The sequence below is a fragment of the Carcharhinus amblyrhynchos genome, chromosome 9 (assembly GCF_965287045.1).
Source record: "Carcharhinus amblyrhynchos chromosome 9, sCarAmb.v2.hapA, whole genome shotgun sequence".
Taxonomy (NCBI): Eukaryota; Metazoa; Chordata; class Chondrichthyes; order Carcharhiniformes; family Carcharhinidae; genus Carcharhinus; species Carcharhinus amblyrhynchos.
In genome coordinates, this window is record NC_137332.1 from 53277362 (window position 1) to 53300038 (window position 22677).

Genomic DNA, 22677 nt, shown 5'->3' on the forward strand with positions numbered 1-22677 from the left:
ACACATCTTATTGGAAATGTCAGAAAGTGGAAGCAGGGTTGGGCACTTTCCCATCCTCTTCTCCAAACTAGATACCATTCCTGAGTTGTAGGGCTGGTCAGGCAAACAGATTTCCTGCTCTTCAACTTCTGGCAAAGCTGCTCTTTAATCAAACACTAAGAAAGGAAGGCAGCTTCTGGGTGACTTTCCCTTTGAAATAATGTGGAGAATTGAGTGGTGAGATACTAACTTCCCATCACCACAAATTTTATCTACTTCCCGCCTATCCTCTTCAAAAGGCACTGGTTCTGTGTGGAGTAAAATTACCTTCCAAAAATTCACCCCACAATGAGTGTCAACAGGCTATCATACTGGGGTTTGGTAGGTATTATAACCAAACCTAATCTTATCTTCACCTTACATTTACAAAGGCACATTGCCAGCCAGACTCACCAGATAGCCACGAATAGTTGGCCTTCTGGTGACTATTCCATTAAGGTAAATCATAGTATCCCTACCAGCAGCTTGACTGAGCTCAGTTAATTCAGCACACATCAAATCTGAGACCTCCTTCATCTGTATGACAAAGCAGCCGTTAGTAAACCGCACTCTTAATCTGATCTAAGTTAAATCTATTTACTCTCATTCTCCTTTTGACTTTGAAGTTGAAAGCCTTTTTCAGTTACTTTAAAAATGATTAACTTTGGGTAGCCTAAGATAGAATAACCAGAGTGTTAATGTCTCCAGGTGTTTACCATTACATTGGATTAACAGGGACCTGTTCTATTTAATCAAGTGCCAATCATTCTACTTACTATCTGAACACAAGGGGGTTATGCAGAACCATAAAAAATGTTATTCAATTACTCCACTGATGACATGGTTGGTAAAGGTATTGGGTTAATTCAGTGCAAATGCATAAAGTGACAAATGCCCCAAGTGCAATTCCTGGCTTATGTTAGTAGCCTTTGTTGAAAAGTATCTGCATCAACGTACACACTAAGTGCATGATCTTGCTCACAACTGAATGAGATTGCAGTGCATAATGCATTTAGGTTTGTACCTAAGAATGGCTATTTGGGAGGCTCGCCAGATCTAGTAGAATGGGAAAAAAAAATCAATATTTTCAAGGGGTAGAGAAAAGTGAGACTCTTGGAGAGATCATTTAACCCTGCATCAGTCAGTGACTAGGATCGGATAGGATCTTGCCTTAGAACTAGAAACCACCAGTACAGTAACATTTAAAATCTCTCTTGGTGATCAGATGGTAGGGCTGTCAGTGGCAAGTGGTGGAAATGGGCCTTTGGTGCTTTTGAAGTTGTCAGCAAAACAGCAGCAGTTGCCAATGAGTTGGCACATTTCAAGACATAGCCCTCCTTGAAACAAGTTCCCCATGTGTTGTGAGAATGAACTGATTTAAAGAGTTCCAATCCTTCCAAAAACAGAACAAGTCAAATTTGTCAAATTCTTGAACCAAAGACGTAGACCATATCCAGATGCATAAGAATAGTGACTGTTCTGTCTCTTCATCAAATAAATGTGCATATTGTCAAATATCTTTATTTAATTAAGATTGTTCTTTATCAGATGTATAATTAATTATTTCTCATCCACTCACCCACCACTAAGTCCTATTCCAACATTTTGTTTTAGTGGATTTTGAAATCTGGCATTTGCTTATCAATCCTTACTTTGCAATATTTTCAGTCTTTTTGGAATGCCATGGATGGTCTCTTATAGAGAAAGGAGCATGACTCCACAAGGACTGGGTGCTTTTTGGAAATGAATGAATGACAATCTACACTTCAAACGTCTGCCAAAGAAGCATGTTCCTAATGTAGAAGGCAGCCCAAAATACTTCATTGTTGGACCAAACTTGGCCAGCAGGCCAAAAAGGCGCATTTCAAAAGTTAAATTTTAAGGCGTCTTTTGAAAGAGGAGAAATTCAGTGTGTGATTTTCTCCCATTGGTATTCAGTTTAGACATTATGAATCCACAGAAAATGGAAAGGTTAAACTGCAGCCTGTGTTCCTAACATAAATACAATGGGCTGGCTTAGACTCAATAACCCTGATAGGCATCAACTAGTGATCTGTGGATTAGAAAGTAATTTATTACTGTTCATTTGATTTTATTCAACATGTAACCATCTCTTTATGTTAGCACCAGATAGCACAATTTCAGATTTTAGTGAGGGTTGTTTACGGTTCATGAAAAATGACATAAAGTCAAACACCACTGGATCATGCTTCTGGACTGTGGTTACAAAGTACTGATAATTATTCATCTCTATCAACTCCTCAATAGGGACAAAATATAACAGACAGAGTTAAGTCAATGCCATTCAGCCTGACAATCTCCTCAATTCAGAATCCAAGGTATCTTTGACTTCCCCTGTTGATCAATCTACTTTAAGGAACATTAAGGTTATTCTCCTATTTCCCTTGAAGGAATAAGTGTATGAAGATACCAAATTTTACAGCTGTTTTCAGAAAGTGCTTCAACTCACAAAAATGATAAATTGGTCTTGCCATAATCTAAGATCAATGCTTTATTTCTTGAAGGATAAATCTGAATGAATTTGTACGTCCATTTTACCAACAGGTTGGAGATAAACAAATAAAGCTTGTTTTATATAAATGATTATTTGAAAATGTATTTGTTAAGTCAGCAGGATCTTGTTTGCTTTTTGCAGCAGTTCTGACTCCCCCACTGTGGTCACCAAAACCAATGTCTTAAATTCCAATATAACAACAGTTGTGGTAATTCTTCTGATTCTAAGTATGTGATGTGTGTAATACTGCTGCAAGTAGCTGAAGGATCTTTGTGGGAGGATAAAACTTTGTTTTACCAATTACAAAATACCTTAGGATTATTGTTTTGCAGAATATTTAGAGGTCTGGACCAAAACTGGGGACAGTACTCCTTTTTCTCCTCTGGTATTTGCAGAATAGTAAGGAGTCTCACAACACCAGGTAAAAGTCCAACAGGTTTATTTGGTAGCACAAGCCACAAGCTTTTGGAGCACTGTCTTCATCAGTTGAGTGGGAGTTCTGTTCACAAACAGGGCATATATAGGCACAAACTCAACGCACAAGATAACGGTTGGAATGCGAGTCTTTATAGACAATGTGAGTGGAGAGAGGGTTAAGCACAGGTTAAAGAGATATGTATTGCCTCCAACCAGGACAGTTAGTGAGATTTTGCAAGCCCAGGCTTGCGGGGGTGCGGCTGTTACAGATAGTGCAACGTGAATCCCAAGATCCTGGTACAGGCCACCCTCATGTGTGCAGAACTTGGCTATCAGTCTCTGCTCAGCAATTCTGCTTTGTCGTGTGTCATGAAGGCCACCTTGGAGAACGCTTACCCGAAGATCAGAGGCTGAATGCCCGTGACTGCTGAAGTGTTCCCCAGCCTGGTGATTGTCAAGTGGTGTTCATTCATCCTTCCAGTTGGGGAACACTTCAGCAGAACGGGCATTCAGTCTCTGATCTTCAGGTAAGCGTTCTCCATGGCAGCTTTCATGATACACGACAATGCAGAATCACTGAGCAGAGACTGATAACTGAGTTCCGCACACATGAGGGTGGCCTCAATCAGGATCTTGGGTTCATGTCACACTATCTGTAACGCCCACAACTTGCCTGGGCTTGCAAAATCTCACTAACTGTCCAGGCTGGAGACAATACACATCTCTTTATCCTCTGCTTAACCCTCTCTCCATGCATTGTTTGTACCTTTAAGACTTGATTACTTGTAAAGACTTGCTTTCCAACCATTATCTTGTAAATTGAGTTTGTGTCTATATATGCCCTGTTTGTGAACACAACTCCCACTCATCTGATGAAGGGGTAGTGCTCTGAAAGCTTGTGGCTTGTGCTACCAAGTAAATCTATTGGTCTTTAAGCTGATGTTGAGACTTCTTACTGTGCTTAACCCAGTCCAACGCCAGCACCTCCACATCATTCTCAGAATATTCAGATGCTATTATTAGCTATGATGAGGAACCTGACTGGGTTCAAGCTCATGGAAGCTGCTGACAACTTTCACTGCAAAACAGCTGGTTGAGGATGCAGTAATAGACAGTTTATGTAAATTGCCCAGAAGGACCCAAGTTGCCCATTATTTTATGTGGAGGCACAATTTTCCACTGCCAAATACCATTTCTTCAATATGTACATTGTTGAAGATTTCAAATAGGAAATAGACAGATGCCAGCTTTGCAAAATGTACGAGATACAGATACCACACCAAGGCAGGAGAAAACTGGAAATTGTCCAAGCCAATCCTATATATGGAAGATCTGTGTAACCTCTTGTTGTATCTAATTTTGGAAATGCAACGATGGAAAATTGTCATTAACCTACAACTTTACAGTTGTGACTGGAAGGAGTTAGCATTGTACTTGCATATGTGCAATCATACAGGACACAGCCAATTAAAGGACCATTCCTTTATTGACATGCTCTGATAAACCTGCATTATTTACAGTTGTCTGGTTACTAGAACAGTACACAGACACAACATACTTTGTGCACATTTCCTGAAAATATGCAAAGAGCCCTCCAACATACAACTGAGCCACATGAAACAAGGCCCCCTTCAACCCCATACAGCAGGAACACACTGTGGGCAGCCTTACGTAGGTGACAGTGGGATTTCTGCTCCTCAGTGGGAGGAAGTCCTACTAATTGGCTGGCAGTTTTAGTAGTGTGCTAACTGTACTCAGTGCTGGCACTGTCGAGATTGTAACCAGGCCTCGGGATGAAGGCAGCTATGGCATCTGGACCCAGGCAAGTCCCTTTGGATGAGGAAGGATCGGGGAGTGAGAGGTGGGTTTTGATGACCAGGTGGGAAGTGATAAAGAGGAAGTAACATCTTTCCTGAAGGAAAAATCAGTTTGGACCTGTTTTACTGGTGTTCCATTTTAAAGTATACAAGACCAATTCAGATCAGTATTATTTCCGCAGTTTACTGTTTTTCTGTTCTGGGTTGGGAGAGGGGGCCCTGATGCACACAGAACCCCACCTCCCCAATCCTGAAGGATCTACCTCCACTTTCTCCCCACATTTTAACCAGTCTAGTTAAAAAAACGATCAATCCACCTCTGCCTATGCCAATCATGGTGTGGTGCAGGCAGCGTAATATTCAGGTCGATCAGCTTATTAACAAGCTCAACTGCCTGTTGATTATCTTTTTAAAAATGGTAGCAGGCTGCTGATTTCGGCAGCTGCCTGTCTACCTGTTCATGGGGAACATAACAGAGGTGGACAAGAAGGCAGCGGGTTAGCCACCTGTCACATTTTACATGTCCTCTCTCCAAAAACACGCAAGGCGCAAGGTCACACAATCCAACCCCAAGAACTATATAATTAATGATTGGCAATTCTGTTGAAAAGATATATGGTACTACATTTTCATTGAAGACGTACTGAACAGAAAAGTGTCACTCATTCATGAACAGGTGAGATTGAAAGTACAACACAAAGTCTTGTTGGCTGCACATTCCTGGACAGTGACAGCAAAAATTGCAGTTCACTTAGTTCACTACAGGTAAATCAGAACAATCCGCTTGTTTGAAGCTTGATCTGAAAATGGTGCTTTTACCCAAAGGAGCACCGACCAAATGGAGCTCTGCTTTGCAATCTGTGGATACTGAAACAATTTCCTGCTGATGCCAAGTAATAAATATATATTGATCCAAATAAGAAGCAGTGCTGCATTTCAAATCTTTAGAGATCTCTGAGAGCTTTATCCCAGAAGCAGGTTTTTATGGGAGTTATACAAGGACCTACTTAAGTCAATATAAAACACATGCAAATTAGCAATGTTCACTAAAATGCTCTCCCATCATGGAATGGCACTTCCATCAGCTGCACTTACTGCACAAATTAGTTCAATGCTATAATTTACTTCGTTCGAATGAAATTTTCATTAGGACCCATCATCTGCTTGTATCTCCCTCCTTCCCCTCCACCCTCAAACAGCAATTGATTGGAATAGGCAGAAGCAAGAAGCAATTGGATTGCACTGTTGCACCTTCCATGTTGCTTTCTGGTGGTACTTCGAAGTGGGAACTTCTGTTATCTCTTTGAGAAAAGGCTGATCACCTCTTTACACATGCAAGCAAATTAAAGGCCAATCAGGGCATGGGCAACAAATGCCGGTCTTGCCAATGATGCCAACATTGCATGAAAGAATTTGTTTTGAAAATTACTAATGACTGGAGGGCCCAATTCACACATGGTATGGCACTAGATTCCAGTATATGATCAAGGTGAGGAAAGAATTCCCTGGTGAGTGGAATACTCACCAGGGGCGATCTAACCATCGTGTCCCACCAGCCAATGGGCAGAGTGAGACAGAAAGATTGCAAGAGAGCTGAGAGATCAGGTCTGCACCTAATTTCTTGCCTCTTGCAATCTTACCCTCACCAGGTATCTGGCATGAGGCTGAATAAATTATTTAAATTTAATTTACATATTTTTAACATGTGATTAGCAAGCCCAGGACTCATTTATCCAGACTCACTTACCTCTGTGGCCTCGGTGGGAGAGGTTCTCTCCAGAGCAAATCACAGATGGTCCCCACCAACGGGTACAAGTGATGGCCTTGCCAGTTGAACCTGGAGGCTACTAAGACCCCCTGGGAGGTCAGGGGCAGGGGGAGGTCCTCTTGGGCAGTGCCAGCCCAGACTGGCACTGCCCACTGGACATCACCAAGGGGACACAGCGATCGGTGGCAGGATTGCCACGCTGCATGAGAGATCTTAGGGTGTAGGAGAGGGGCCCACTGCCACTCTGCAGTGGTGTTAGGTGGATAGATGAAGGGGGGCCCGCTGCTCTCTGCAACAGTGATCGGTGGGGGAGGCAGTGGTGGACAGGGGGCCTGACATCTTTAGGCCATGGAGGCCTGCTGAGAGTAGCAGAGGCTATGTGACAGATCTCTCTGCTTAGTGATTTGTGCATGTGCAATGGCATACTCTGCTGTCCTCAGCTAGCTTTCTGATTTAAGACCCACCCCCTTAAGGCAGGAAACTAATTTTTTCTGCTGTAAGTGCGCAAGATAGCAAATTTGGACCTGCCCCAAAAAATGGATCAGAAGCTTTCCCGTTTTGGCCCTTGTTCTGGACTTAGCATTTTTTTCCATAAAATCATCCCTACCGATCTCACCTACATCTATGCAATAACCAACAGATAATTTAGGTCAGCATCTCAAAAATTTTAGTATCTTTGCACTGATCAACAATCCACATTGAGAAAAATGGTGTGCAGCATTTGAAAGCTCCTAAGTGTCACCAGATTGCTATCTAAGCAGAACTTGGTGATATCAACCATCCATATAGCTTCCCTGAGCTATACGGATGGGAAATATCCCAGGTTGATGGCTTTAGGAGTTTTTTTTAAGCGGGTTTTAGTGCCATTATATTAAATACCACAGGAACACCAAATTGCATTAGCATTTTCTTCCCCTCTTTTCCTAACTTTGTCCTCTTTTTCTCTCATTACAGCCCCTCTGTTCTGAGATTTGAAGCATTCCCATTGTTTTCTCTTCCTGAAAAATGAAAACAGTTAGAGATAACTATGGAGCAAGGTTGTCCCAGCATTCAAAGTTTTGCAAATTCTTACTATTTTATAGATCTATAGGTTTAAGAATGTGCTTTTATTGATGTTAATAATTATTGGAAAACCCTATCCCCTTACCTGCCTCTTCTTGCACTAGCTGGAGAAAGTGAGGGAAACACTAGAAAATACCAGGCTTAGCCAAGAATGCAATTTGCCAAGTAGGAGATTATGATTTTGAGGAATGGGACAGGACATTTCGTTCAAGTACAAGTTCATCAGTCTGTGTTCTCATTCCTAATGCTATCCAATGATTCTTGCTGGAAACTGTCAACTGTGGAAGTCAAGAGAGAGAGTTCCCTATGGTTGAATAGTCTGTTGACACTCACTACTCACAGATATAAAAAGGTGAATTTCTGAAAGTTGCAATGGTTGTGGAACTAATTCTTTACATGGCATCATACTCCAACCAGACAAAGGGAATAAACTGGCAACTTTTTTTGGTTCGGAACAGAAGAGCAGTGTTTCTCAGGGGACAATTTACAGTAACACAATAATGTGTTTTAACATAGTTTATATAATTTACATTAGTTGGTTGGAGAACATTGGAAGAGTTTGCTAAGTATTTTTCACAAAGGTAATGCTCCTATAAATAGAATCAAACTGTCACTTGCTTTCCCTAAAATTTGTAAGCATTAGAATACAAGAGTACATATAAAAATGGTAACATTCTTTAAACCAACTCCAGAATAAGATGAGAAATCCTGGAGACTGAATGATGTCACTGCATCAGCTGAGTGAGGATGTGACAATGGAATATGGAGTGAATTATGAAGGTCATCATCATATAAACAGTGATGTGATTAATGGAGAATGCATTATTATTGATCTTGAACATCCCAGAGCATTGTGTTATGCTCAAAACTCATGGTTGTTAATTGTACAATGATTAGCTAATTACTGGTCACAAGATGATCTTAAATTCAGTTGTGAATTTCGTTGAATCTCTACAGTGCAGGAGGCAGCCATTTGGCCCATTGAGTCCGCACTGATCACAATCCCACCCAGGCCCTGTCTTCGTAACCTCACGTACTTACGTTCTCCTGACACTTAGGGGCAACTGAGCATGGCCAATCAACCAAACCACGCATCTTTGGAATGTGGGAAGAAACCCACGTATTCAGAGGGAGAGCGTGCAAACTCCACACAGACATTGACCCAAGGCCGGAACTGAACCCAGGTCCCTGGCGCTGGAAGGCAGCAGTGCTAACCACTGTGCCACCATGCCATCTAAAGAAGTCAGTTTTCAGGAATGAATTAATAATTTTTCAAATTAAGTTAGCAACATGCTCTGCACTCTCATGCATGTTCACCACCAATCATTGAAACAGCACCTTGAAAATATTAAGTGGATTAATGCTATTAATAACCCAGCTTTCAGAATTTATTTTACATTCGATTTGTTTCAAGTCTTCATTGCCACATTGTGGAAGAAAACAGGTTTGAAGTTGTGCTTTTTACACAACAAACTCTCAATGGGTGCAATAAGTTTAAGGTCCTGGTGAAAGCCCAGTCCTTCCCCAGATGGAAAGCAAGAGAGCAACACTCAAATATTCCCCATCAGTGTGGCAGTAGAGTACCTTGCATTGAGGCTTAGTTTACTGCTTGCTTTATCAAATATGGAATGATCCACAGCAGAAATAAAGGTTAGAGTATCTTTTAAAATAATTGATAAAATGAATCTATATATAAAAATTTACATCAATAATGACAAAACAAATTAAAGTTCCATTTTTTAAATACCCATAATTGGACCTTTTATATATCTGAATTACAGTAGTAGTTAGCAGTAATTCAATAAATTGTAACTAGGTTTGTTTAGCAACTTTGATCCTTAATCATACCTTATAATAAGGAGAGTGCACCAGTGAGAAAGAAGGTGTGATTCATACATTTAAAATGGAGGATGTGCAAGGGCATGATGGAAAAATGCTTTTATTTGACCAACATAAACAGGGAAGAGGAAATAACTTAAAATGGAATGATAATTTTTCTCTCATGACTGCATGCAAAACATTCTGCATCATGACCTTTGGGAGACAGAAAGAAAACTCAATAACATATAGGGTACAATCACGATTTTCTGAAACCAGGTCATCTCACATTGCACACATTCGGTTAATAACTTATTTGCATCAAGCAGGCATTTCCTGTTAGCAACATTTTCAAGATAACCACCATCCCAGTAGCACGCTATGTTGCTTGGGCACAAGACCCCTCAGCAAGGGATGCCACATGCTCTTGCAGACTTCCCAGCCTGTCCATTCCCCCACCTCCTGAATCTGCTGGCATCTCAGATTCCCTCTCCAGCCTGTCGATCTGCTCCTGGCTCCTCCTTAGAGTCTCTTCTAGTTGTCCTCGCAGTGACTGTACAGCCAAGAGCTCAGCCTGCAGCATATCTTCTCTGCTGGAGCTACGGTAAAGATGTAAGGGTGACAAAAATAACTGTATCAAAACAATCACAGACAGTGCTTGATGAATGGACAATACATAGAAGAAACATCTAAATACACCCTCCTCTGAGGACTGTAGGACACACTCAGTTATAAAGTGACATTGTTCTACTCCTACCAATTCCCCAACCCCTTAATGTGGTCTTAAGCCTAGGACAAACTTAACTTTTCAGTTTAAAAGTTCATTAAATTTCCAGGGCAAGGTTTTTTCAGATGATGTGGTTTTCTGCCCACCACCTGAAGAATTAGCAGGAAACATGTCCCCTCTGCTCACAGCAGCCCTGTAGCTATTTAATGCTCTGAGGACTGGGACTACAGGCAATTCCTAGATTCTACATCCGAGAGTCTGGGACCAAGTAAGTGCAAAAAGTGTCACAGAAGTTATAGGCGTTGAGGCCCAAGGGGATTGGGACAGTGGGCTGGAAGTCTTGATGGCAACGCCAGGGGAGAGGGAACACCTCTGGGGAGGCAGACTTTGGAGCACTCCCATAATGGATAGTAGGCCCTTGAGAGAGGTGCCTCCTCTGCTCCCTGAAGCTCAAGCAGGGATAATCTGCCAGGCTTCCCCGAACTCCTCCTGCCAGCCTCAAAATTGAGGCCAGGTGGGAAGCAGACTTTAAGTGGCCAATAATAATTACTTAAAGGCCTCAACTGGAGTGAGAGTGGGTTGACCTAGATGGGGAAATGTTATGGGCCTGCAAACCTGCCATTGGGGCCTGTAAGATTCTGCCTCAAGTGTCAGTTACCACAGGGGCTGATTTTAGGTGCAAAAATTACTGGAGGGGAAAATGGGTTTGAATTAAGAGTTGTCAAACTTGACTTAATTTCACTGTCTGAACATGAAGATTATGAATGAAAAATCACAGGGCTTCAGATCAGATTTTGTCAAGCGATAGAGCTTGCAGTTGATGAGAATGTGTATTTACTGAGAGTCAGGGAATATAGTGAACAACATCTTCAGCCCTAGAAAACTGACATCTTATAATTTAGCAAAGGTTTCAGAATAGAGATAACTTCAGCTACAAGAAAACTACAGACCAAGTGAATTACCCTGTGACAAATAGCACAGGTACAGTGATTCACAGCTCACTGGCACATTATTATTCCTTTATGGGATGTGGGTGTCACTGGTTAGGCTACCATTCACTGCCTACTTCTAATTGCCCTTGAGAACATGGTTATGAGCTGCTTTCTTGAACTGCTGCAGTCCATGTGGTGTGGGTATACCCAGAGTACTGCCAGAAAGGGATTTCCAGGAGTTTGACCCAGTGACAGTAAAGGAATGGCAATATATTTCCAAGTTATAATGGTATGTGGTTGGAGGGAAATTTGCAAGTGATGGTGTCCCCATGTGTCTGCTGCCTTTGTAGAGGCACAGGTTTGGATGGTGCTGTTGAAGGGTCTTTGGTGAGCTGTTGCAACGAAACTTATAGATTTTACATGCTGTTGACACTGTACATTGATGGTGGAGGGAGTGCATGTTTAAGGTGGTGGATGGGGTACCAATCAAGCAGGATGCTTTGTCCTGGATGGTGTCAAGTTTCTTACATGTTTTTGGAGCTACACTCATCCAAGCAAATGGAAAATATGCCATTACAGTTTTGACCTGCATCTTGTAGATGGTCAATAGGCTTTGGGGAGTCGGGACATGAGTTACGCACCACAGAATTTCCAATCTCTGACCTGCTCCTGTAACCACAGTATTTTTCTGCCATATCCAATTCATTTACTGGTCAATGGTAACCCCCAGGGTATTATTTAGAATTCACCAATGGTAATGCCACTGAATGTCATGGGGAGATGGTTAGATTCTCTTTTGTTGGAGGTGATCATTGTCTGGCATTTGTGTGGCACAAATGTTACTTGCCACTTAGCCCAATTCTGAATATTGTCCAGGTCTTATATATTGTTAGAATGTTTCAGTTGCGAATGGTGCTGAATATTGCACAATAACTGAACACCCTCACCTCTGTTAAAGTTAAAGTTTATTTATTAGTCAAGAGTAAGCTTGCATTAACACTGCAATGGAGTTACTGTGAAATTCCCCTAGTCACCACACTTCGGCTCCTGTTCGGGTCAATGCACCTAAACAGTATGTCTTTCAGGCTGGAGGAGGAAACCGAAGCACTTGGAGGAAACCCACACAGACACAGGGAGAACGTGCAGACTCACACAGACAGTGATCAAAGCCAGGAATTGAACTTGGGTCCCTGGCGCTGTGAGGCAGCAGTGCTAACCACTGTGTCACCGTGTTGACTTTTTGATGGAAGGAAGGTCATTAATGAAGTAGCTGAAGATGGCTGGGCCTAGGACACTACTTCGAGGAACCCCTGTAGTGGCTGTGCAGCGACTGAAATGATTGACCTCAAAGAAATGAAATCCTGTAACCCTCATCTTGAATAAATGCAGACATAACAAACAAGGTTAATAATAAAACTGCTTGTTGATGCAGGTAGCAGCACAATTCTATACAAATTAGTTGTAATGAAATAATAGTATCAAATTTATTTCTGGATATGCAGCAACAAAATAAATCAAGCAGAAATAGTAATTAGATGTAAGCAAGGTCTTCATCCCTACAGATCACCCAAAGGGTGCATTCTTGTTGTACCAACGTGTCACTTGTGAATGCTCTATGGCTCTCAGGTGGAGCTGGAGGATGCCACCTTGAAGGAATTAATTGCTGTGATAAATTGCAGTTGTTTTATAAATAGTAACTGCATTTGTTCAACAATTTGATTTAGTAAGGAGAGTGAAAGGATGGTGTGACCCATACATTCAAAATGAAGGGAATGCAAAGACATGGTGGGAGAATGCTTCTTTTTGACCAACATAAGCAAGGAAAAGGGAATGGCTTAAAATGGAATGATACATTACCTCCCGTGGACGTAGGCAACACATTTTGGATCGCGGGATGGGAATAGAACTCATACAAATCATGATTTTCTGAATTCAGGTCAGTTAATGCAGTTCACATGTTTGGTTAATAAGATTAAACACAAAGCATTGCCTTTCAGCAACATTTTCAAGGCAAGCACAATTCCACACACTGCTATTCCAACATGCTATTAACAGTAATTACACAGGTTTTTATGCAGATTATGTGCACTTTGGACAAGGCAACAAACATTACATTACTTTACGAATGGCGAATGTGGTTCTCAACAATATTTTGCAATTCTATTAATTTCCATGATTCCACTGTTATAATAATGTGTGGAATCATACAAAGTTTTTTTTATTTTTGGAGCTGTCAAAAATTCAAATTGAACACTCACTTCTAAAAGTGGTAACCAACGATAGCTTGATCTTTATGCAAAGCTCAAAATTACATACATGCTCTTTCAGGACATATGCAGATGTATGCAGGCTGCAGATGTTTTGCATTTACCGGCCCTCTTCTTACCTGTCAGTTTGATTGTGGAATTTAACAAGACTGATGTAGAGTTGTCGTTCAGATCGAAGAGCTTCACTCAGTCGTGACTGTTCCTGTACCTGCTCTTCAAGGGCACAGATCAGCTGCCAGTAAGCAACAGCAACCACACGAAACAGGGGGAAAATCAAATATTATTTTGAAGAATGAGATGAATAAATTATGCAATTAATGCTGACATTCAGTTTGAGACAATTATAAGTTCCACTGCACATGCTGAATTTGCAAATTGTTTGTTTGGACACTAGAATGGACATTACAATTGAGTTCTGAGCTCATCGGTTGTGGGGGTGATGGTGAAATATTTATCCATTCCCAGCAGCCTCTGCAGAGGTACACAGGTGAACACTGATTGAGGAGATGAGATTTGGTTGTGATAACCCTCTACCAAGTAACTGAAGAATATGTGAACCTTCACTGTCAAGGCATTTGTGACAGAGCTACCAATATCTGTGGACTGTACCCCAGCAAGGAGTGAGTGGTTTCAGTAGAGGAAAGAAACTGGGGAGAAAAATATCATAAAAAGTCTCACTTCTGGATTCATCCAAATAGCTTCTGGGTTTAATCTATTTCTGGGTCACTTTTGCCCTAAGGTCATGACAATACCTTAAGAAATAAGAACATGAATAGCCTGTCCGATCCCTCAAGCTTGTTCCACCATTCAATAGGATCATGGATGATCAGACATTTCTTATAGAATAGAATCATAGAATCACTACACCACAGAGGGCCATTCAGCCCAATGTGTCCATGCAGGCCCTCCAAAGGAGCAATTCATACTCTGCCACTCCCCCATTTTCTCTCCATATCCTTGCACATTCCTCCTTTTCAGATATTTAGAGAATGTAAAAAGATATACTGTACCCTGCCTAAATAGTCTGCACTGATTGAAAAATGTGCCACCTGTCTAATCCCATTTTCTACACTTGTTATGTAGCCCTGGAAGTTACAGGGTTTCAGGTGAATATCCAGACGCCTTTTAAAAGAGTTAAGCGTTTCTGCCTCTATTCTTTTCAGCGAATTCCCAACACTACCACACTGAAAAAACATTTCCTTATCTCCTCTTTAATCCTTTTGTCAATCACTAAGTCCATGCGCCCTAATCACTGAACTCTGTTATCCACTCTATTCAGGCTCCTCACATATTTCTCCTCAGCTTCGTCAGTGCTAAGGAATGCAATGCCATTCTATCCAATCTTTTTTCATATTTACAATTTTCCAGTCCTGGCCACATCCTCTTAATTCTCCTCTGTGTCTTCTCTAGTGCAATTACATCCTTTCTGTCATGAGGTGACACCACATAGTGCAGGCTCATTATTATTTTAGACAGTTCCATTATAATTTCATTGCTGTTACATTCTATGCCTCGGCTAGTAAAAGAAAGTATTCCCTATGCCTGTTCAACCACCTTATTGGCCTGTCCTTCTACCTTCAGCGATCTGTGAACATTCACTTCAAGTTCCCTCACTTCCTTAACACCTCTCAGTATCCTCCCACTAATCACGTGTTCCTTTTTCTCGCTTGACTTCCCAAACTGCATCACCACACACTTTGAGTTAAATTCCATTTGCCACTTTTTATCCACGACATCAATCCATTGATATATCAAAACCATAAAGATTTTCTAAAAAAATACTCATATATTCATAATATCACTTACTCATTCTTGAGAGAATCCTATGACAACCCGCTCAGCCACTAGATCATTCTGTCCACTTATAAGGTTATTTATTTTTCCCGAAGCCCATAACGCTTGACTCATTGATGAACACAAGTTGATCTAATTCCTATTTACTGCAGACAAGAAGGCTTTAAAAGGGAGTTGGAGCTCAGAAAGTTCATAACTAGCTTGAACCAAGTGTGAAAATACCACTGAATTTTCCATTACACTTCTACTGCACATATCTACATACACACATATATAAATACCTAATTGATTGCATTTACCTGATGATGCTTTTTTCCTACATTTTTCTGTGTAGATGATTCCATTTTTGCCACTTGCTCCCTCAATACTAGGAGCTCCTGTGTAAGCCGCTCCACCTCTGGGAATTCACATGGCTGAACAAGCTGCAGTTGCAGGTCCTATGGTGCAATAATACAAACATCACCATTTCAACTTTGCAGCAATTCAATTGATAAATCACATTCAAGTCGTGGGAACTTTATATTCAGATGTGATCAAAGTATAAGATCAAATTTGCAATGTTGTATAAATAAACATGCTGAATTCTTAAACAGCCAGTTACATCTGACTTTCCTAATCCTCTAAAGTTGACAACTGAGCAAATTCTTCTCAACGAGATTAGGAGGTAAGATTCTTTTTCTATCTTCATGATCCAGGTTTGGATTCGCTCCAGGGTGATTAAATGAATCATTCATCTATCTCTTGACCATGAGACTCCCACATAAAATCAGTCTGCATGAGCTCTGCTGCATACTTCCTCGTGACCATGTGCTCAGTGCGCAGAACTGTCCCTAACTTGACACAAAGTTAGTAACTTCAAACAGAGAGAAAACCGAAAGCTTGGTCACAGAAGGCAAATCCAGGAATAAGCAGCATGTCCTGTCAAACGAGTTGTCTATCCTTAACAATTTCTATACATCATAAAACAACTGCTGCTTGAATCACAATGGACCTTAATGCACTCCTCCTTGATACGAATGTTGCTCGAGAGGGTTTCAATCTCCACAATCTGATGTTGGACCTGCTCTTGCTGGTTGGAGAGGACAGACTGCAGCGTGGCCAGCTCAAGCTGAGAATGAAAGAGACACAAATCACCTTCAGATATCTGCCCTCATATTAATCAATATTAATATTTTAAAGTATTTCAAAATGTAAGAGAATATTTCATTTACTTTCTTATCTACTTTTCATTTATCTAACTTAAAATCAAGTGACATGTCCCCACCACAAGAGGGAAATGTCAGCAGCATAGTAGCCATTAATGATTCACCAAGTCCCAAAATTTACATTTTCTTAATACTCATGATTCAAGCAGGAAATTTAAACAGCACCCATAATGCAAGGCATTAAAGGCTGAAAAGAGCAAGAGAGAAGCCAAATTAAATAAAGGAGTAGCTGTTAAATGAAGCCATTTTAGTTTTAAAAGTATGCAGGAGTAGGAGGAAAGAAGTTTCTCAGTTTGGAGGTCTTAACAATGAACTATTCAGAATCATAGCTGGTTTATTCAGTCTTGATTCTAAATACACTGAGGAACGTACAACATGCGGTTGACTGCAGTTCTCTGGACATGCAGCTGAGTAACTCTTTTCTTTCACCAAAACTTTTCCATCTTCCTCTCTGAAACCGTTTTTCTTTTCTTCAGCTGAGTTCTCCTTCGTTCCTCATTCTGCAGTTGTCATTTTCTCAATCCTGTCAAATTCTGAGAGAAAACTTACTTGCCTAACTTTGAATGAGATGTTTTCCTATGTCAGTTTGTTCCCTCTTTCATCAATAATTCTGAGTAACAAAACTGTGTGGATATTACTCCAGCTTGGTTTGTATTCACCTGAATGACTGTAGGATTTTACCTCAGTTTTCATATACCATCTGATGCCTGAGGGTTCCTCCCTTTTTCCAACAACCTTTAAGATTTAAAAACGTAACTTTTATTTTCTTGTTTTTAAAATTTTCCACACAAATTTCTTCCTTTCTTTTTCTTAAGGCATTAACTTTTTTTCATTTAAGTCAATATCAAGTGTTGTCAGGTATTTGACCAGGGAAACATCAGAGTCTCGTTCAACATCCACACAATGCGCATTTTCCAGTTGAGTTCAACAATGGGGAAATCTCAGTAACTTCCTTGCTCTCTGTATAGTAGCATCAAAATTAACTGTAATTCCTCCACTTTCCTCCCAGTAACAACACAAATCTGGAACTCAAATATGTACCAGCAGAGCTCTGCACTTCCCCAAGAATGTCCCACATCACCACTTTTGATGAGGACACCTAACCATTTGGCAAGGCTTTTCATAAAGCACTCCAAACTTGACAACCTCAGCCTATTTTCCCACCACCAGTAATAGTGATGTTAAAACTCACCCTGGTCTCTTTCTCCTTCTTCAAAACAAGCTGTAGTTCCTCTTTCATCTGTTCCAGCTCAACCTGCCTGATGTCATCTTGTTCTGAATCAGTCATTGCATCATCTCCATCTATGACTGTCAGTACTGCTGTTAATAGAGAAAAATGTGGTCACTTGACACAGAGCGTATTGGAAACAACCTTCAAAAGGATTAAACTCACAACAGGTTTATTGCATTCTACTTATTGTGCACAGGCAGGCAATACTGAGACCTAGATGCTGATTTAAAACATCCCACGGTTTCCAGTGGATTGTGTATTGGAGTAGAGGGCAACTGATTAAACCTAATTATTAGTACAATCGATTTCAGGCAGTAATCCATTCCCTGTTTGAGCAAAGAACCTACAGGAAATTTCATCAAAGCCACATTGTTACCCTGATCAGGTCCGTCCCTTTGGTGATTTATGTACGAGGCATGAAAGAAGGAAAATTGAAGCCAAAGATCCAGTACAGCAGATTCAATTGCATCAATGATACATTTCCCACAATCTGCATTCAAAGCTTATAGAAGTCAAACTAGCAAATAAGTTCCATTTAGTGCTGACTGAAGAGTATTTTTGTACTGTCAGCATCTTTTGTGGTAACTGTCTGCTCTTGCTGCTGCTGTTTGTATTTTGCCACCATTGACAATTAGTACAGATGCAATCGGCAAAATCCTGAAAAGTAAATAGTTTATGAAACTTATTTTGGGTATGAGTTAAGGAGGTAATGACCTGCAATTGTAGCTTAATTTTACCTACCTTCCTTTTCATTTACGTTCTGCTGGACATCACTGGGTTCAGATGCTTCCATTCTCTCAGGCTGGAGAGAGTGCTCATCATTGCTCTGTCCATCCTGCACCAGCTCCTAAAGATACAGCTCCAATTAACTGGTTTAGAAATTATTATCCCCTTCAAAAAAAAACTCACAACTGGTCTTTGAAATTTATTTTTTGTATCTTTATCTCTTTGTTGCCAATTTTTCTGGCTTAGGCTTGTTACAAGTGTGTGTGCTTAATTCTGTTGTTACAGATAGCTGATTGCATTGACTCACATAACTCTAATTACAGCTGCATTTTGTGCTTTTGCTGCAATGCCCTTTCCCACTCCCAATTATGCAAAAACAAAATTCAAAGGCAGGTTTCTTTTATTGATCCATCAAACATGAAGGACTTACATGGATTATTCGATCCTTTTCCTGAAGAAGTTCTTTGAGGCGGGCTATTTCTGTTGGCATCTCCAAGGCAGAAACATTCTGTTTGGTGAAACTTGCTGCAGCGCGATCCTTCTCCACCAGCTGATGACGCAATGTCTGAAGTTCACGGTTCTTCTCAGCAAGAGTATGCATCAACCTCTCTGCTGCATCCTGAACAAAAGAAAAATAACACCCAGGAAGTTATATTAAAATGTGCTGCATCTGGCCACCTGTAAAGAGACGAACAAATTATTTGTCCTTTCTTTATTTAGTTGCTAACATTCACATTGCAATGCGTTATTAATGCACTGTTAGATGTGTTGTCCATATTATACATAAGGAAGTAACGCGAAAGACTAATTACGGAAATAAGTCAAAGAAAGTTATTTGAAAAGCAGCTTCCAAAGGACAAAGGCAGCCCCAAGTACGAATTAGGAGCAGGGATAGGCCATTTGGCCCATAATGTGTTTTAAATCAACAGATTGTGCTACACAGGGGTCTGATGCTATGCATCTTTTGGATGTTTATGAAAATAACCCATACAATCTGAAACAGAGCAGTCAGGCAGCATATTACCTTCATCTGTTGATCATGGGAGTGGATGGTTTGCAGCAGCTCTGCAACCTCTTGCTGGTGATCAGCTGTCAATATACTTCTGTCCGTTAGCACTTCCTGCAACATTTTCTCCTTCAGCTGCAATCGCAGCCTCAGCTGTTCCACCACCTCGTCAGATCCAGTACTAACCTTTTTCATCAACGCTGCAGTCAGATCCTGCCAGGGAAATATAAACAAAGGTGTTTGTCTGGAGTAAGGGGAGATACGAAGAAGTCAGGAAGTTACTTGGACAAATGAACTGAAAGGAGGCGTTCTTAGGGAAAAGTGCCGAAGGAAGGTGGCGGATATTCAAGGAATGTTTGTCTGGAGCTCTGCATGACAACGTTCCGATGAGACAAGGGGGTTTTGGTAGGTTGCGGGAACCGTGGTGCACGAAGGCTGTGTTGAACCTAGTCAGGAGGAAAGGGAAGGTGTACAAAAGGTTCAGGGAACTAGGAGAGGTTAAGGATCTTGAGGAGTATAAGGACTGTAGAAAGGAGCTTAAAAGGGAAATTAGGAGAGCCAGAAGGGGTCATGAGAAGACCTTGGCGGGTAAGATTAAGGAGAATCCCAAGGCCTTCTATAAATATGTGAAAGGTAAAAGGATGAGAAGAGAAGGGATAGGACCTATAAAAGGTGAAGGGGGAAAGGTCTGTGTGGAACCAGAAGAAATGGCGGAGGTGCTTAATGAGTACTTTGCCTCAGTATTCACGGTGGAAGCTGATCTGGGAGATTTTGCTACGGATTTGCAGCAGATGGAAAAGATTGAGTTTGTGGATATTAAGGTGGAGGATGTGTTAGAATTCAAAAGTTCTATCAAGATAGATAAGTCGCCGGGACCAGATGGGATGTACCCCAGGATACTGTGGGAGGCGAGGGAAGTGATTACAGAGCCCCTGGCGATGATCTTTGCGTCGTCAATGGAGACGGGAGAGGTTCCGGAAGATTGGAGGATTGCGGATGTAGTCCCTATTTTCAAGAAAGGGAACAGAGATAGCCCGGGAAATTACCGACCGGTGAGTCAGACCTCAGTGGTTGGTAAGCTGATGGAGAGGCTTCTGAGGGACAAGATTTACGAGCATTTGGAGAGGTTTGACATGATCAGGAATAGTCAGCATGGATTTGTCAAGGGCAGGTCGTGCCTTACGAGCCTAGTTGAGTTCTTCGATAATGTGACTGAACACATTGACGAAGGAAGTGCCGTGGACGTGGTGTACATGGACTTCAGCAAGGCGTTTGATAAGGTCCCCCGTGCAAGACTTCTTGAGAAGGTGAGAGGGCATGGGATCCAAGGGCCTTTGGCCTTGTGGATCCAGAACTGGCTTGCCTGCAGAAGGCTGAGAGTGGTTGTGGATGGGTCTTTTTCTGAATGGAGGTCAGTCACCAGTGGAGTGCCCCAGGGATCTGTTCTAGGACCCTTGCTGTTTGTCATTTTCATAAATGACCTGGATGAGGAAGTGGAGGGATGGGTAAGTAAGTTCGCTGATGACACGAAGGTCGGTGGTGTTGTGGATGGTCTGGAAGGATGTCAAAGGTTGCAGCAGGATATAAATAGGATGCAGGACTGGGCAGAGAAGTGGCAGATGGACTTCAACGCGGATAAATGCGTAGTCGTGCATTTTGGCAGAACCAACGGGATGAACGAGTACACTATCAAGGGCAGGAGTCTTAGTAGTGTTGAAGAGCAGAAGGATCTTGGGGTCCGGGTCCACAGGACTCTTAAATCGGCCTCGCAGGTGGAGGAGGTGGTCAAGAGGGCGTATGGTGTACTGGCCTTCATTAATCGAGGGATTGAGTTTAGGAGTCGGGAGGTAATGCTGCAACTTTATAAGACCCTTGTCAGGCCTCATTTGGAGTATTGTGCGCAGTTCTGGTCGCCTCACTATAGGAAAGACGTAGAAGCTATTGAAAGGGTACAGAGGAGATTTACAAGGATGTTGCCTGGACTGGGAGACATGCCTTATGAAGTTAGGTTGAGGGAGCTGGGTCTCTTTTCCCTGGAGAGACGAAGGTTGAGAGGCGACCTGATAGAAGTTTATAAAATGTTGAGAGGAATAGATAGGGTGGATTCTCAGAGGCTGTTTCCCCGGGTTGAAATGGTCGCTACGAGAGGACACAGATTTAAGGTGCGGGGAGGCAAGTACAGAAGTGATGTTAGGGGTAAGTTTTTCACTCAGAGGGTGGTGAGTGAATGGAATCGGCTGCCGTCAGTGGTGGTGGAGGCGAACTTGCTGGGGTCTTTTAAAAGACTTCTGGATGAGTATATGGGGTTTTATGGGATTGGGGGTTATAGATAGGTCTATAGATTGGTAGGTGTTGATGTGATCGGCGCAACTCGTGGGCCGAAGGGCCTGTTTGTGCTGTAGTGTTCTATGTTCTAAAGAGGCAGCACTTCAGAATGTAGATTGATGTTTTGCACAAGTGTATCACTGAGGGACAATCCAATTCTCAGACATGCACTCACACACTGTACCATGGTTTGATTGGTGGGCACACACTTTCCAACAAAGGGATTTCATTTCCCTTGTTAACTACTAATTAGCAAGTTCAGCTAAAATTCCTATGTGCACTATTTAAACATTCCCAACTTGTTTACACAAAACCAACTGCAGCACAAAGGGATTTTATGGGAACATACTAATTGATTGGGATGAATATTTATAGCATTGATAGTTACACTGAAATTAAATTGAGATGAGAACTTCTTCATTCAGAGGGCTGTGAATTTTTGCAATTTTATACTCCGGAGTTGAGGATACTCAGGCATTGGGGGAAATCTTACCAAAAAACATTCTAAGTACCGAACAAGCATGAAAATGGGAGAGAATCGCACCCATATTTTGGGCAAGCTCAAGCTTCCACGCTCACGATATGAACTGTATGTCATTTTGAAAAAGGGGCAAAATGTGATTCTCGCCAGTGAAAAAAAAGGTGGGGGGGAAGAAAGAGAGAGAGAGAGGGAGGGAGCCTATTCGCATTGGGAAGTCAGTTACTGAACTATAAGGGTGCTACTGTGTAGGCACCCTGATCGCACAGTGCATTGTGTACAAGTGCACTGGAGATCTGGCATTGCCCCCACTCACCCAGACATCAATCTCCCATCCCCCCCTCCCAGTGTGACGAGCTGGTAAGATCGCCCCTGTGAGACTGAATGATATTTGGACATTAGGGAATCAAGAGATGTGGGAAAGTGCAAGAATTTGGAGTTGAAATAGAAAACCAGCTTTGATCTTCATGAAAGACATAACAGGCTGGGAGGGGGGAGTAGCTCCCCCTCCAGTTATTTTAGAGTCCTAAATTTCAATATAGCCTATTTACTTTCCACGTAGACAGACCTG

The 22677-nt window shown here is 41.6% G+C and overlaps 1 protein-coding gene across 13 annotated transcripts in view; it reads right to left on the bottom strand.

Annotated features, from left to right (window-relative positions):
* The window catches only part of pde4dip (phosphodiesterase 4D interacting protein), a 445155-nt gene that overhangs the window by 127430 nt on the left and 295048 nt on the right, over nt 1-22677 (bottom strand). For 12 of the 13 annotated variants that reach the window (XM_080195665.1, XM_080195662.1, XM_080195664.1 and 9 more), the window contains 8 exons: nt 19322-19516; nt 18728-18916; nt 18313-18418; nt 17533-17660; nt 16127-16243; nt 15435-15572; nt 13461-13573; nt 9875-10014 (listed from right to left, as the gene is read on the bottom strand). In XM_080195665.1, the coding sequence (XP_080051791.1) occupies nt 9875-10014; nt 13461-13573; nt 15435-15572; nt 16127-16243; nt 17533-17660; nt 18313-18418; nt 18728-18916; nt 19322-19516 (1126 nt within the window). The remainder of the gene's footprint in view (nt 1-9874; nt 10015-13460; nt 13574-15434; nt 15573-16126; nt 16244-17532; nt 17661-18312; nt 18419-18727; nt 18917-19321; nt 19517-22677) is intronic. The other variant, XM_080195654.1, reaches the window with a different exon arrangement.